Source organism: Leuciscus leuciscus, assembly GCF_965113295.1.
Source record: "Leuciscus leuciscus genome assembly, chromosome: 24".
Taxonomy (NCBI): domain Eukaryota; kingdom Metazoa; phylum Chordata; class Actinopteri; order Cypriniformes; family Leuciscidae; genus Leuciscus; species Leuciscus leuciscus.
Genome location: NC_138723.1, coordinates 15,186,108 through 15,201,827, shown reverse-complemented (window position 1 = coordinate 15,201,827; position 15,720 = coordinate 15,186,108). Strand labels below are relative to the sequence as shown.

The following is a 15,720-nucleotide window of genomic DNA, read 5'->3' as shown; positions in this document are numbered from 1 at the left end:
GACATTTTCATCAGGCCGAGACATCCAAGCAAAACTCCAATTAACCACACTGCAGTTTGTAAGACACCATTGCACAGAGAGACAGACAGATACAAAAAACGTTCCTAGTCAGCCAGATAGTAAAAAAAAAAAAACAAAAAAAAAAAAAAACAATCATGTGACAGCAAAAGCACCTGATCTGTGTATCAACATATACATTAACACAATGAGTTTAGGTCTCAATCAGTCATCCGTCACACCTAACACACATGACCAAGATGCAAACATAGCCAATGTGTTCTTGGCCTATTCATTAGCTATAGTAACATAAGGGATCAGACTGAGGGCAAAATCATATGATAATCAGACGCTTTAAATTATCAAACGAAAACTCAGAACACCACTGTTTGGAGCTAAACACAAACTAGGACTTCAGTGTTTACATTGCGCTGCTCATCGAACCAAGCAATTTACCAAAGGCTTTGAATTGTGATGACCACACCACACATACACATGCACACTCTGACCATTAAAGATGAACTGGGTTCATCAGACTGTCTGTATGTTTAGTTATTTATAGAGGCTTGTTTAATCCTTTTGTCTGTGTGATATATTTACCTAATTGAGTGCGATAGAAGACACAGGGGGGCAATCTGGCATTCTTTACTGGTTAAACTGGATCGTGATTGGTTAGTGAACTCACCCCACACTGTTTAGATAAAGGTTAGAGGTGGTTGGCCTGATTACGTAGGTGTTGTGGGTTTCTGTGCTGGTTTGATGCTTCTCATTGGTATGTTTGAATCCCAGGGCTCCTTTACACTTGCACTGCAGAGGTGGAGTGACTTTGGACCGCCCTTGAGTTTCTAGGGCTGTCGGAAGCTTTGAATCTAGACTCTGTTATCCCCTTTCACTTATAAACAAACCTCCACTTCACTCACACCAACACAACATTTATCCATGAACCCATGCCAGGCTTCCCAAAGTTTGTTTTCAGACAGATAATCTGACAGAATGAAAAGGAAGTGAAAATCATAATAATTCGCTATATAAATGCCTCATTCATCCATTCATTCATTCATTATAATTCCAAATTCATGCATAATACTTCTGAGTTTCTTATGTTATTTGAGAAAAGTAGTTGGGGGCTTTCATTGTATATAACCATCAAAATGAGATTTCTGGCTGCTGCAAACCGCCGTCAGTGTTAAAAGGGTCATAGAGAGGGTAGAAAATGATTGTGAAATACTACATTATGACTGTTTTGGGACATTCTATGTCTAGGGACATACAATATGGCCCCTTTAATTTCACAACAGAGGACAACGGCGCATTTCATCTTACGCTCATTTAATCTTTCATCTTGTTTTCCTTACGCTCAAGCAAATGGATACGTTAACCTCAAATCCTGCCACCCTGCAGATCCCAACTGTTTTCCTTTAGTCTAAACGGAAGACATTTCTATCAGAGAGCTGTCAGACCCCTGCTGAGGCATACGAAGCATGGCGACCATTACCAAGACCACCCCAGAATAGCAAAAGGACAAAAATCAAATCTTAGCATAATACAATATACTGATGGAGGCAAATGTAACATGCTACATCTGTTTCTGACTACACTACACTGAGTTTTCAAAGGCTTTTGAGCATGTCAAAATTTCTCTGTGATGTGATCACCAGCTGACGAGCTGAATGCATTTCTCTTTCCTTTTCACTGGAAAAAACAGCTTTGCTTATTGAAGAAACTGAAAGTTATTGTCTGTTCATGGTTCAAGTGAATTGCGGAAATAGTGTGTGTTCTTTGCAGTGGTTATCAGGCCTGACAAAGCAAAATTTATTTCGGGTTGGTGAATTTTACATATTTATTCATGGAAAAGGTGATTTTTGGTTTAAATTTGAGTTGAATCAAACCTTTTTTTTTGCACTGGCGTAAACAGACAATCAAAGTGAGAAATGTCTACATGCATATTGGAAACCCTTCTGTGAGCTCCATGAACTCTGATTTTAATACACCGCCATCTGAAACTGATCTTTTTTATGTATAAAAGATGCGGCATGAAATGACAATGTTTATCTTTATTTACATGGAAATTTAAGAAACACATTCTTACATGGGGAAAATGACACTTCAGACTAGAAATAAACCCTCTAAAATCAGTGATTAAGTACTTTAATGTTAATGGATCAGATTTATACTCACTATCCATTCGTCACTGCAGAATCACAAGTATTTAAGCTTCCTATTGCCACACTAAAGCAACAAAAGGCTGATTTAGCTGAAACTCAAACAAATCCAAGTAGTGAACCACCGATTACACTTCACCTCACTGCAGCAATGTGGAAAATTACCTCTATTTTGAGTTTATATAATGACACTATTTTATTATAATGTTTTGTAATTGCACAAAACTAGGGATATTTCCCTTCCCCATATCCTCTAAAAATGTGTTTGTGTGCACGTAGATCCCCTGAAGTTACAAACCCAGATTGTCTTTAAAAGTAAAACTTATAAATAATGCAGTAAATAATAAAGTAAACTTTTTTTCAGCGTTTTAAAAACGCAGAATGTTTTCTTTTAGGGTTAGGATTAGACTATACCAAGTCCAGACTGAATCTGTGAACTTTTTTCTTATTATCTGCAAGGTTTTTGAGGTAAAATTGTGCAAATGTGTATATATTTAAATACGGTGCTACGCTGAACTAAGAGTATACTTTTATTATAGCTGAAGCAAAGCGTAAGAGCAAAATATTTAATAAATGAACCTAACGAGTGACAATTTGTATAATTTATTCATAAAATGACCATTCCATGTGGGTCTTGACTGCAGTAACTCGTATTGAGCTTTGATTAAAAACAAAAAAGTATGAAGTCATTTAAAAGCGTGTGTGTGTGTGTGTATGTGTGTGTCGAGTTTATGGTCGTCAAGACCTGCTGAGGGCACCCAGATTATCTTAAGGGCTCGGAGAGTGTTGTTTCATGTTCTTATCAGTGCTATTTAATTAGCTAAGGGCTGGAGATAGCTTACACATTCCTGAACTCTGATGGACTGAAACTCACTCACCACGTGGCTGAGAACCACATGCCACAAACGTAAAGTGACTCACATATGCAAACACAAACACAAAAAGCCTAAAACTAGGGATGCAAAGATATGGAACTTCTGGGTTTGATAACGGTAAACTATAATCAACAGCTTGCTGTGGCCGATGCGATAACCGATATTTCGCTTTTCGAGTTTTAACCCACTCAACTGTAGCAGCTACCTAATTAAAAACCAAACAGGTCTTCTGATCAAGATAAATCTTAAACACTGCTTTTTAATGTGCTAGAGATGTTATGTTTCACAATTAATAAAATAATGTATGATTATGATCATAGGAATCTGTAAAATATCATACAGATTAGATAGTTACGCATCATACTGTTGGAAAGGCCTTACTTAGTAGAACACAAGTATACAATTACAATAGTAAGGATTTGTACACTAGGGTTTTGAAAAGTTTATCATGCTCACCAAGGCTGCATTTATTTGATCTAAAATACAATGAAAACAGTAATAGTAAAATTACTGATTTAAAATAACTGATTTCAATATTTTTGTAGAAACCTTGATACATTCTTTAATGAATAGAAAGCGGGTGAAACAGAAACTTTTTGTAACAATGTAAATGTATTTACTGTCACTTTTGATCAATTGAATATGTCCTTGCTGAAAAAAAATCTTACTGACTCCAAACTTTTGAACAGTGGTGTAAATGAAAGCCCTCAGATGCACATGTAAAGAGTGTTGACACAGGATGGGTCTTTGTGATCAAAAATAGCTAGTAGACATTGTTCAACAAAATAGTATCAAATAGAGGTCACAAGACCCCATTTTTCAAAACTGAACTACTTTTCACTGATGCACATTACAACAAAATATGGCGCAATATTGAAAGTAATAATGTCATATACAGCAGGGGAAATAAGTATTGAACACGTCATCATTTTTCTCAGTAAATATATTTCCAAAGGTGCTATTGACATGAAATTTTCACCAGATGTTGGTAACAACCCAAGTAAGCCATACATACAAAGAAACAAACAAAAATAAGTTCAGAAATTAAGTTATGTGTAATAATGTGAAATGACACAGGGAAAAAGTATTGAACACATGAAGAAAGGCAGGCGCAAAAAGGCATGGAAAGCCAAGACAACTGCTGAAAACTTACAGTAATTAAAAAGCAATCCAGCCCCCTGTCAGTGGAAATAATAACAGCTGGTTCAGTCCCAAATGATGGCCTACAAAAAGGGTCTCATTGTTGCCAAGGTGTCACACAAGACACATCTCATGATGGGTAAAAGCAAAGAGCTGTCTCAAGACCTTCGCAACCTAATTGTTGCAAAACATAATGATGGCATTGGTTATAGGCGCCATTCTAAGCTTCTGAATGGTCCAGTGAGCACTTTTGGGGCCATAATACGGAAGTGGAATGACAATAATTTCACCATAAATCGCAAGATCTCTGATAGAGGAGTGAAAAGAATAATCAGAAGAGTTGTCCAAGAGCCAACACCAAGTTGTATGGTGTTTTTAGGGTAATGTGCACTGCCATTTCTCCTCCAAATATGGTGTGTATTATGGCATCCAAACAGTTCAATTTTGCTCTCATGTGACCACACTATATTCTCCCAGTATTTCACTGGCTTTTCCAAATGTTGTGCAGCAAACTTTAAATGAGCTTCAACATGCTTTTTTTTCAGTAATGGAGTCTTGCGTGGAGAGCGTGCATACAGGCCATGGCGGTGGAGTGCATTACTTACTGTTTTCTTTGAGACAACAGTACCTGCTATCTGCAGGTCTTTTTGAAGCTCTCCACAAGTGATCCTTGGCTCTTGGACAACTTTTCTGATTATTCTTTTCACTCCTCTATCAGAGATCTTGCGATGAACACTGGTCGAGGCAAATTTATGGTGAAATTATTGTCTTTCCACTTCCGTATTATGGCCCCAAAAGTGCTCACTGGACCATTCAGAAGCTTAGAATGGCGCCTATAACCAATACCATCATTATGTTTTGCAACAATTAGGTTGCGAAGGTCTTGAGACAGCTCTTTGCTTTTACCCATCATGAAATGTGTCTTGTGTGACACCTTGGCAATGAGACCTTTTTGTAGGCCATCATTTGGGACTGAACCAGCTGTTATTCATTTCCACTGACAGGGGGCTGGATTGCTTTTTAATTACTGTACGTTTTCAGCAGTTGTCTTGGCTTTCCATGCCTTTTTGCGCCTCCCTATCTTCATGTGTTCAATACTTTTTCCCTGTGTCATTTCACATTATTACACATAACTTAATTTCTGAACTTATTTGTGTTTGTTTCTTTGTATGTATGGCTTACTTGGGTTGTTACCAACATCTGGTGAAAATGTCATGTCAATAGCACCTTTGGAAATATATTTACTGAGAAAAATGATGACGTGTTCAATACTTATTTCCCCCGCTGTATATTATAACTTATTGGCAAATAATATGATCAGCCAACAACATTTTGTCCACCTCTACACAAAGCATATCTGGGTGGTCTTCTGTTGTGGTCAGGTTGAGGAGCTCAAGGGAGCTGGTGGGCCCAGAGGCCGCTGACTCCTCAGCCCAACATGAAAAGACTCATCAAAGCTCCAAACACTCCGATGATTAAAAATGAACGTCACTAAAAATAACCTTCCCTTTGTTTGGAAGAGAGGGAGGGGAGGGCACAGGGAGAGAGGATAACTCCCAACTCACTTTTCATCTGTTCTCGCGATTTCTCTCAACTCTCCGTTTTCATGTTCGAAACCGAGCCATGGGGGAATTAACCAAATCTGATTATTTTTAAAGACTGAGGATAAAATGTTCAGCGGCCTGTTTAGTATACACATCTTTGCAGAGTGGAGGTGTGTGGGTCCAAGATTTTCACACATTTTACCAATTTAAATCCATTTAGCAAAATTCCATAGAGGAAGACTGAAGATTCCGTCCAGGTCTATAATGAGACATTGGCCATGGAAATTTTAAACTGTATATTAAACTAACCATGTTTCTAACATCTAACCTTAACATCTAACCTTATTTGAACAGGATGTATTGTACGAAATCAATGGAAAACTTGTGTCTTTGACTGTGTGCGTATGTATGTATGTAAAAATAACATAGTTTGGGAAATGAAACTAGACAGTCTGTTAGAATCTTTTGATTAACGAATAAAGTCATCTATAAACAGTTTGCTTGTGCCAGTGACAGAGGAAAAAGGTTGGGGCTTTTGAACCAATTGAACCAATCATATTGAAGGTGACATGTTAGTTGTTTTATGTTGTTGACATGTTAAGAAAAAAGGTTGGGGCTTTTGAACCAATTGAACCAATCATATTGAAGGTGACATGTTAGTTGTTTTATGTTGTTGACATGTTAAGAAAAAAGGTTGGGGCTTTTGAACCAATTGAACCAATCATATTGAAGGTGACATGTTAGTTGACATCTTATTTGTTTTCTCGATTCTATAAAAACTGTTGTATGTGTTTTACGGTGGGATTTCTCAATGGAATTTGTCTGAGATCCTCCGGCCTTGCTTCTTGGGAGAGTTTCTCTGAGAACTGCTCGAAGACTCTCCCGGCCGTTATTAAAGCATTTGAAGGACATTTGTTGATGTCTGTCTGTTAATTTCTGCTGCGCAGCAGGTCAGTTTAGGGAAGCAAGTAAGTTAGGGTAAGAGACTCGGCCAGTTGTCGACTGAAGACGCAAAGAGCTAGAGTATAAAGGTTATTAAGTGTCGATTTGTAGACGCTCTGTGTCGATTGTAGACGCAACAGTTTTATTTATTAAGTGTCGATTTGTAGACGCTAGATAGTCGGGTTTAGGGGAAAAATCCACGACAATGCATTAGTCTATAAAAACAAATGCATGTTCTCATCGCTGTTGGTTTGCTTTTTTTCAATGTGTTTCTTGACAATCTATTGTTCATGAATCACATAAGGCCTGCCAATTACCTACATTTTTCCTTCAGAAGCAATAAATGCTCATCCGACCTTCATGAGGATGGCAAACAAGGTAGAAAAAAGAGAGAGAGGAGGAGGAATGAGTTTTTCCAATAAATTGGATAACATCAGAACCCCAATCCTGTGTATCCTCAATCCATGGATGACATACAGCGAAAGTGAACAACAGCGAAAGAAACAACGGTCGTCATCATAAACATTGTTTTACAAGAGGTGCTGATGTTAACAGATGAAGTATAGTGCAATCCTTGTGTCTGTAGTCCACCGTAATACCACTCTCACCCCCCTCGGTTCAGAACAATCATCGGGGTAATCTTAAAACTGTAATTACGCTTTCCACACACAGCACAGTATCATGCCAGGGCTTTGAAGGCATGCCAGAGACGCACCTTTGAAACCGAAAATTAAATATGAGTGAAACAAGAGAGGGAGGTTTTCATCGTGAAGATAGCAGGTCCAGCTAAATAACACTGAAACTGAGTGCTCAAAAAGTCAAACTATGAAGTTTCAAGGTTTGCTGGTACTGTATAAATCAAATGCCTTTATGAGAACCATAGAGGGGGAAAATAAATTAATAATAAAATAAGTAATGTAAACAGAGAATTCTGCTTAAATCTCGTTTGTCACATGTTTATCTGGAGAAAATGATTCAAGGACTGTTATGCGTCTATAAAGTTTCACAAAAGATCTCAAGGTCTCCAACTCAGCCTGATCACATTAACATAATTATAGGTTTCATACATAAAATTTACACATTTTTCCTTAGGATATAGACTGAAAGGTACAATATGTATGTGGGTATGTACTGACAGCATCTAAAACATACAAGTATTTACATACGCACAGCTTTAGAAACATAAAAATCTGAACACTTTCAATTACATTTATATTATAAATGTATTTTTATAGTTATAGTTGTAATCTAAATTAAAATAGCTCCCCAGAAAGCAATAGCCATCATTTCACCATCTAGGTTAACTATAGACCCAACATAGTCCGGCTATCGGTAACCCACAACTAGCCAAAATAACCTTGAATTTAGTTATTACCAAAATAACTTGCGAGATGTATGATATTCCATCATGTAAGCAAAGACAACAGTGATTACAAGGTCTTTGGTTTAATTTAATTTGTTGTTTCATTTCATTTAATCAAATTGATGGCTAGTCTAGTCTTGGGATATGGTTAGACGTCTATTACATTTTCCCAAATTTTGCCTTGTTTTAGCCTAGACGTCAGGGCTGTTTGGATGGCTATTAGATGTCTTTTAAACGCAAAAGTTGGTGGTTTTTCAAGTGGTTTTCCCAAATTTAACTGAAAATGCAACTTTTAATGACTTCTGCAGTCTCAAAATCATTGAACCCCCTGAATAGAATCCCTCACAACAGCACAAATCTGCAAAACAGGTGTTGTCTCAAGCACACCTGATGCAACTAATCAAGGGCTTCATTAGTTGCACCAGCTGTACTTGAGCTAGAACACATGAAATATCTGAACTGGCTAGGCTTGTTGAGTGTCACGTTTGACTGCATGTTAGAAATATGTCAAAAGAATGGTCCAAAAAGTTAAGAGAAGATATCATTGCCCTCCACAAACAAGGAACAGGACACAAAAAGATAGTAAAGGCAGTAAATGTTCCTAGAGGCACCGTTGGAAGCATAGTTTGCAGGTTCAAAGTAAAAGGAATAGTGGTTAAACTACCTGGATGGGGCAGAAAAAGGAAGCTATAAACGGCTGCAACCAGATTTCTGAGAAGGCAGGTTCAGAAAAACCCTTGAGTGACTGCAAAAGACCTACAGCAAGACTTGGTGGCAACAGGCACTGAGGTTTCAGCTTGCACAGTAAGGCACATACTAAATGCATGCGGTTTCCTGGCCAAAACTCCAAGACGTACACCACTACTGACCCAAAAGCACAAGAAAAGTGCTCAAAAATCATATACATAAGCCACAGAAGTTTGGGGATTCTGTTCTGTGGAGCCATGAAACTTTTCTAATATCATCTGTATGTCTGGAGGAAGAAGAATGAAGCATATGCTGAAAATAACACTCTGCCAACAGTTAAACATGACAGTGGCTCTGTGATGCTCTGGGGCTGCTTTGCATCCTCTGGCACTGGAAACCTGCAGCGTGTTGAAGACAAGATGGATTCATTCAAGTATCAGGAAATCCTAGGAGAAAACGTCATGCCATCACTGAGGAAGATGAAGCTTGGGCGTCATTGGACCTTCCAACAGAATAGAATAGAATAGAATGAGGCATTTATATAGCGCTTTCATATGTACTACTGTACACCCAAAGCGCTTTACAATCATATCAGGGGATCTCTCCTCAAACCACCTCCAGTGTGCAGCATCCACTTGGATGATGCGACGGCAGCCACAGTACAACGGCGCCAGTGCGCTCACCACACACCAGCTATAGGTGGAGAGAGGAGAGAGAGTGATAGAGCCAATTCAATGTAAGGGGATTATTAGGAGGCCATGATTGGTAAGGGCCAATGGGTGGAAATGAGGCCAGGACACCGGGGTTACACCCCTACACTTTACGAGAAATGCCATGGGATTTTTAATGACCACAGAGAGTCAGGACCTCGGTTTTACGTCTCATCCGAAGGACGGTGCTCTTTGACAGTATAGTGTCCCCGTCACTACACTGGGGCGTTAGGACCCACACAGACCACAGGGTGAGCGCCCCCTGCTGGCCTCACTAACACCTCTTCCAGCAGCAACCTGGTTTTTCTCAGGAGGTCTCCCATCCAGGTACTAACCAGGCTCAGCCCTGCTTAGCTTCAGTGGGCAACCAGTCTTGGGCTACAGGGTGATATGGCTGCTGGCTTGGACAACAGGACAATGATCCCAAGCATATATCAAATTCCACCAAGGCTTGGTTGCAGAAGTAGTCCTAGAAGATTCTACAGTGGCATCACAGTCACCTGACTTGAACCCTTTAGAAAATCTCTGGTGGGATTTGAAGGAGGCAGTTGCAGCACACAAACCCAAGTAATATTACTGAACTGGAGGCCATTGCTCATGAGGAATGGGCTAAGAAGCTAGTGTCTGGTTATACATCTCATTTGCAGCAGGTCATAACAGCAAAAGGGTGTTCTATTAAGTACTAAAGATGCTTGCCATGAAGGGGTTGAATAATTTTGAGACGGCAGAAGCCATTAAAAGTTACATTTTCAGTTGAATTAGGGGAAACCACTTGAAACACTTGATGTGTTGAGCTATTTCAACTACTTTTGTTTGATTTGTTTATTGCAAACAGCTGTATGTATGTCACAGCTTTGCCAATAAACCTGATTCGCAATGGGGGTTGAATCATTTTTATTACAACTGTAAATGTAATGAGGTTGAACCATTTAACAATTTAAAAATATATTAAATCCATAAATTTTATAGTCTAGGAACCTAAAATGGTTCATAAACATTTGAATGTCTCTAAAGTTGTTCAATCGTAAAATGCTTACAATCTACACATGCTGTCAATTGGTTAATAATGTATGTTTCAGGATCTATGCAAATGTATGTGTGCTAGATTCACACTTTGTGTGTGAATACCTATGATTGCTAATGAGATCACGTTGTCAGATTTGCCTACACACAAGCCTCGAGGTTTCAGAACTCAAATATTTCAAAGTTTCTTGACTAAGCGATGCACATTAATCTCCTTACTGTACTGTACATATCTAATTTGTATTTTTCCAAAGAAATTGTAGAAGAAATATCAGAGATAAAGTTTATATGAGCTATGAAAGAGCAAAATGTGAGCAATAAAATTATCCTCTGGGAAAGAGAGAGAGAGAGAGAGCAGTGACACAAAAAGAATGAGGTAATGAATGAGGAGTGAAAAGAATAAGAAGATGAATAGGTGAAGGGAATGTGACAGAAAGGGAGAACGACATTAACCCCGGAAAGAAAAAGTGCAAGAGAGAAAGTGTGTATAGAGGTAGTAATCCCCTCACAGATGGCTTTGTTGCCTGTCTGATGATGGAGCAGTCCATATGATGAACTAATAGAGGGGTGTAGTGCAGAGGATTATCCTCCCACTCTCACACCCCTGGAAACTGAGGTCAAGTGGTACAATTCCATTTTCAGTCCATTTAATGCCACAATCACAATCTCTCTTTTAACAATGTAACATTTTCCATGAGGTCTTATCTCTTCTAAAAAACACTCTCACACACACAAATGGCTAGGAGATGTGGGAGGGACTTGCACCGTGAAGCACATTTACGAATCCTAAATCCATTCTTTCACTAACAATGTTTAATCTTGCGCTGCTCTCTGTCCCTAGAAAAGCTCTATACAAGATCTTTCAACAAAGGAGAACCAATCAATCACAGATTCACCAGAAAAAACCCAACTGCGACTACACTTGAATGGTCAAAAGTCTGAAGATCTGATGTTGGCTCAGTTCTCTGCCTGTCAGTTTTCCAAAGTATCTTTTCCTACACTTAAAATGTTTTAATTTGAAACGCTTAACCCAGTTAAGAAGGCTTTTATCTGGCTCCAATTAGCAGTTGATTCATTAAATATTGAGGAAGCCATGAAGGATTAAATTTTTAATGTTCATTTGAAGCAGAGAGTTGTACAACAACTTCCCCCGGAGCGATGCATGGAGACAGTCTGTGCTCACCATTGATTGCGCTCATTGAGGGGCCGAAATCCACTCTCCTCCCACGCACCCCTCCATCCCATAACCTGTCTGACCTGTTTCAGTGTCATTTTTTCTCTCAGTACAGACTCTATGGAGATACTAATGGTTTTCTCCAGACATCAGGTACTACATGACTTAAGAACTTTTAGTGTTTATTGTCAGGTTAACGTTAACATGAATCAAAATGGACCCCGTTTACATTTGAATGCACATTTCTGGTCTTAATGATGCATCTTTGTACTTTATTCCAAAAACTGTTTGTCTTTGTAATCTTTAATAAAAGTAATAAGTTGGTTTTCCAAATCTTTTTTCCTGCTGAACTTTATCACTTTTTTTTTCAAACCCTAAAATATGATGAAATCTTCCTTAAATATAAAATTTATACTGTTTGAGACATTATGAAAAAAATATAATTTGCTTGCAAAATGAAACAATTGGCTTTTATATTACTAACTGTACTTTGTTACTGTACTGAAGTTAAAGCAAATTATAAAAAATATAATCTGGAAAATATTTACTTTGTATTAAGTTCAGTGCATTTCACATTTGTTTGTAAAGCACTTTTTATTGTATTTTTTATTATTTTGTGTTCAATATATTTAATAAATATTTCAAGTTACATCAACTTTGACAGCCCTAAAAAAATCAAATGTACGCCCCTAGCAGTTTGAAAACTCCAGACTTGTAGTCTATTAGGTAATATGAACTGATTATTTCAGCAAACTTGCATTCGGTTTTGTTCTCCAATTTTGTGTCATGATCCAATCAATCAATACATACATTTTTATTTATTTAAAAAATTCAGTTTCAAGCGAGAAATGTATAACATTACGAAAGCAAGCTCATGATAAAAAAAATCTAAAAAATCGTAATATTCTGGCATGTGTGTGTGCATGCTGAAATGTTCAACTGTGTCTTGTGGGCATATTTGTTAATATATGTGTGAGAGAGAGAGAATGAGAGAGGAGTGAAAAAAGAGAGCAAGATGACCTGAGAGGGCTGTGACTGGTGGGGTGTGAGTAAACACGTTGACCTTTTCAGATATCATAGGGAACATGTATTTCATATGGATGAGTGACTTTCTTCATCTCTTTTTATATATGACTTTATCTGCCCAAACCCCTGAATTCCTTCTCTCTACACAAGTTGAAAGTTTTTTTGCTCAGCCAGTTTAATCTTTATTTTTCACTCTTTTAGCCAATGAAGTTTATCTTTTCTGCCTATAATTATATTTCTCATATGTCTGTCAGAGTGGTAGATGTGTGAGATGTGTGAGCTCAATGTATTGATCTCTCTGTCCTCAAAGGTTCTCTGTTATGGTGTGTACACTTTTTTTCTTCACACTAGGACATTTTATTTTATTTTATTAACTGTTTTGTGAAAACACCAAGAATGTAGTTCCTTAACCAGATTTTTTTTTTCCCACTTATTTATTCATGTCCTTCTCAGAGTTGAGTGAAATCCCTAATTCTGTCACTCACTCAAGGCTTACACTCTTCTTAATGTGGCTTCTCATGTCCAGAGAGCATCCTCAGCATGGACAAAATTTAGAGGACCTTTGCATGGGTTTGCAGATTGTGTCACTGTGGGTGAAGCATGAATGGCTTATCTAGGTAGGGCATGCACGCGACCCATAATCGGGAGGCAGCCAGCCGGAAAATGCCCCCGTCTCTCTCAGTCGATGGTGTCTGTCCAAACCGTTGACTAGACTGCGTCCCTGGCCAAAGTCACCCCTGTCCCAACTGGGCTTACATTTATATGTACAAAATTCCCACACTTTCTGACCTATATCCATGATTGTTCTATCACTTTTCAGTTGACTGGATAATGACTCTAAAAAAAAACATTTTACAGAAATAGCACTCAGAAGAAGAAAAAAATTCAGCCAAAGAAAAACTTCAGACCATGGCGCACAAATGTATATTGACTATTGAACTTTTGAAATCATCCTACATTTTTAGGTTTTCCAGGACACCTTTATGTGGTTTACAATAATCTTGACTAAAGTATCCTTTAATGGTAAATCAAAATAAATATACATCAATGAAATGGCAAGAATCATCTTATGGTACAACATTTTGTTCCAACTAGCTCAATGCTAGGAATATGTGCATGAATGCGAATTTACAAATAGTGCAATTTATTTTGTATTTTTCATACTAATATCATTTGACTCTCAAATCCATAGTCTAAACTTGTTGCAAAACTTGTATCTGGGTGCATGAGTTTTCCATCAACCACCAACGTACCTTCTGTTTAAAGAGTTCCAGTAGACTGGCTCCATGTTGGTCGCATCCACTGCTAAACTCATCATCAGGAAGATTAAGAGAAATCCCAATCCACTGACCCAGTCCGAGAACGCCATTGCCACCCAGGCTCCCCTCGTCTGGACTCCCATGTTCCTCCTACAAGACAAATGAATGGGACCTAATGGAGACAAAAGACTGGTGGGGCGCTGAACTTCACTAGATCCCCCTGCACTTGAGGAGATGGTGTGACCGCAACATCCACATCTGAAAGACTCGGAATCATAAATCTCTGAATGTTTGTATAAAGAAAGCAGATTCAGAAACATCAACCTCCTTTTGTTCCATTCAAAGGAAGCAATGACCTCAACTGAAAGTCTCAAGTACTGTCAGATTTGAAAAGGCAAAGCCATATGAATCTAAATTGGGATGAATATAAAACAATATTATGATCGTGCATGAGGTGAAGTTAAATGTTTTTGAAGTGCACACAGACTGGTGAAGGGCGCCAGGTCCACTACGGGTGATTTCCCCCCTAGAAATGTTTCTCCATAAACCGCAGCATTAGCATTTCTGTCAATGTCTTGAAGTTGTATTTTTACTCATGCTGAGAAAATGAACATCCACCGGGTACAAATAATTCGGTCCTTTGGCAGACAAAAGTCTTGTCGTACTTCCCCGCTGAAGCAGAAAACTCAGTTCAAAATGTAACTTTTCGCTCATCTAATATCCAAAATATTCACGCAAATATGATGGCCAGTCCTGAAACAACGGTGAGGATGTCCACCAACACTTAATTACAAAATTAATTACAGTCCGACAAGAAAAACAAGAGATAAACCCGGTTAAGGGCAGTAAAGGGAACTAAAGTGACAGTAATTGGTAAGGGTCGATTGAAACAAACGTAGAAACGATGGGAACAAGAGACGATATATTCCTGTGGTCCATGGAAACAACGCGTGCTGTTCTTCGCTCCTCCGATTCTCTGCTGCTCCGCAAAGTCTCGCGCTTTGACTCGCGCGCCGGCGGCGTTGTTGCCAGATCTCAGGAGAATCAAGCGACCTGTCCTGAAAAAAACAAGGCTAACCGAAATAGATTACCCCTGTTTTTTTTATAAAGGTTTGGGGGTTGTTTATGAATAATGGGGAAAGTATTACTGCTTAATTTAATTGATCAAGACAGAAACAAATATCTTAAATATAATCTAGATTAAGGACAGCTAAATATGAAATTAGAGAAAAATCATAATTTATTAAATAATAGTATTTTTTTTAATTACCCATTTCAATAATTTAGGTAATAAAAGGTCTTTTTTTTTTTTTTGCTTATAATAAGCGGACATGGCAACAACTGCTGGAGGTGAGCACGTGTTGCTGACTGACGGGGAGGAGAGTTTGTATGAGAAGAGCTCTTCTCTGAGGTAATATTTTTTTATACTACCAAATTTAAATGTTACTACAGCTCGACGACCAACAAATCAAAATAACTATGCGATGACGTGTGAGGTTAGAATGGCTCAAATTGATTTAAATTAATTGTAAATTATTTCAATGAGACGTTTGTCCAAACGCCTCAACTTTAGTCAAATAGCTCGAGGCGTATTAGGGCAGGGCTTGTGTACTTAAACCTTTATGCCCTGTTCTAAACAGTACAAAAGGGTGATGCTGTGTTTCTATGGGGGAATCAAATGGTGGAAAGAGGATTATGCTCTGTAAAGATTCAGAAGAACCTAGAATTTGTTGACTAAAGGTAGCCTACGATTATTATTTTTTGTTTGGCAATTTCATTTACCTTAATGAATTCAAACGTTTGAGAGCCACAATCATC

At 38.2% G+C, this 15,720-nt stretch overlaps 1 protein-coding gene across 1 annotated transcript in view; it reads right to left on the bottom strand.

Moving 5' to 3' along the window:
* Positions 1 to 14,949, bottom strand: part of efnb3a (ephrin-B3a) — a 59,050-nt gene extending 44,101 nt beyond the window's left edge. Inside the window, exon 1 of the mRNA XM_082158358.1 lies at positions 13,897 to 14,949. Within this exon, the coding sequence (XP_082014484.1) occupies positions 13,897 to 14,222 (326 nt within the window). The 5' untranslated portion in view covers positions 14,223 to 14,949. The remainder of the gene's footprint in view (positions 1 to 13,896) is intronic.
* Between the last annotated feature and the right edge of the window lie 771 nt (positions 14,950 to 15,720).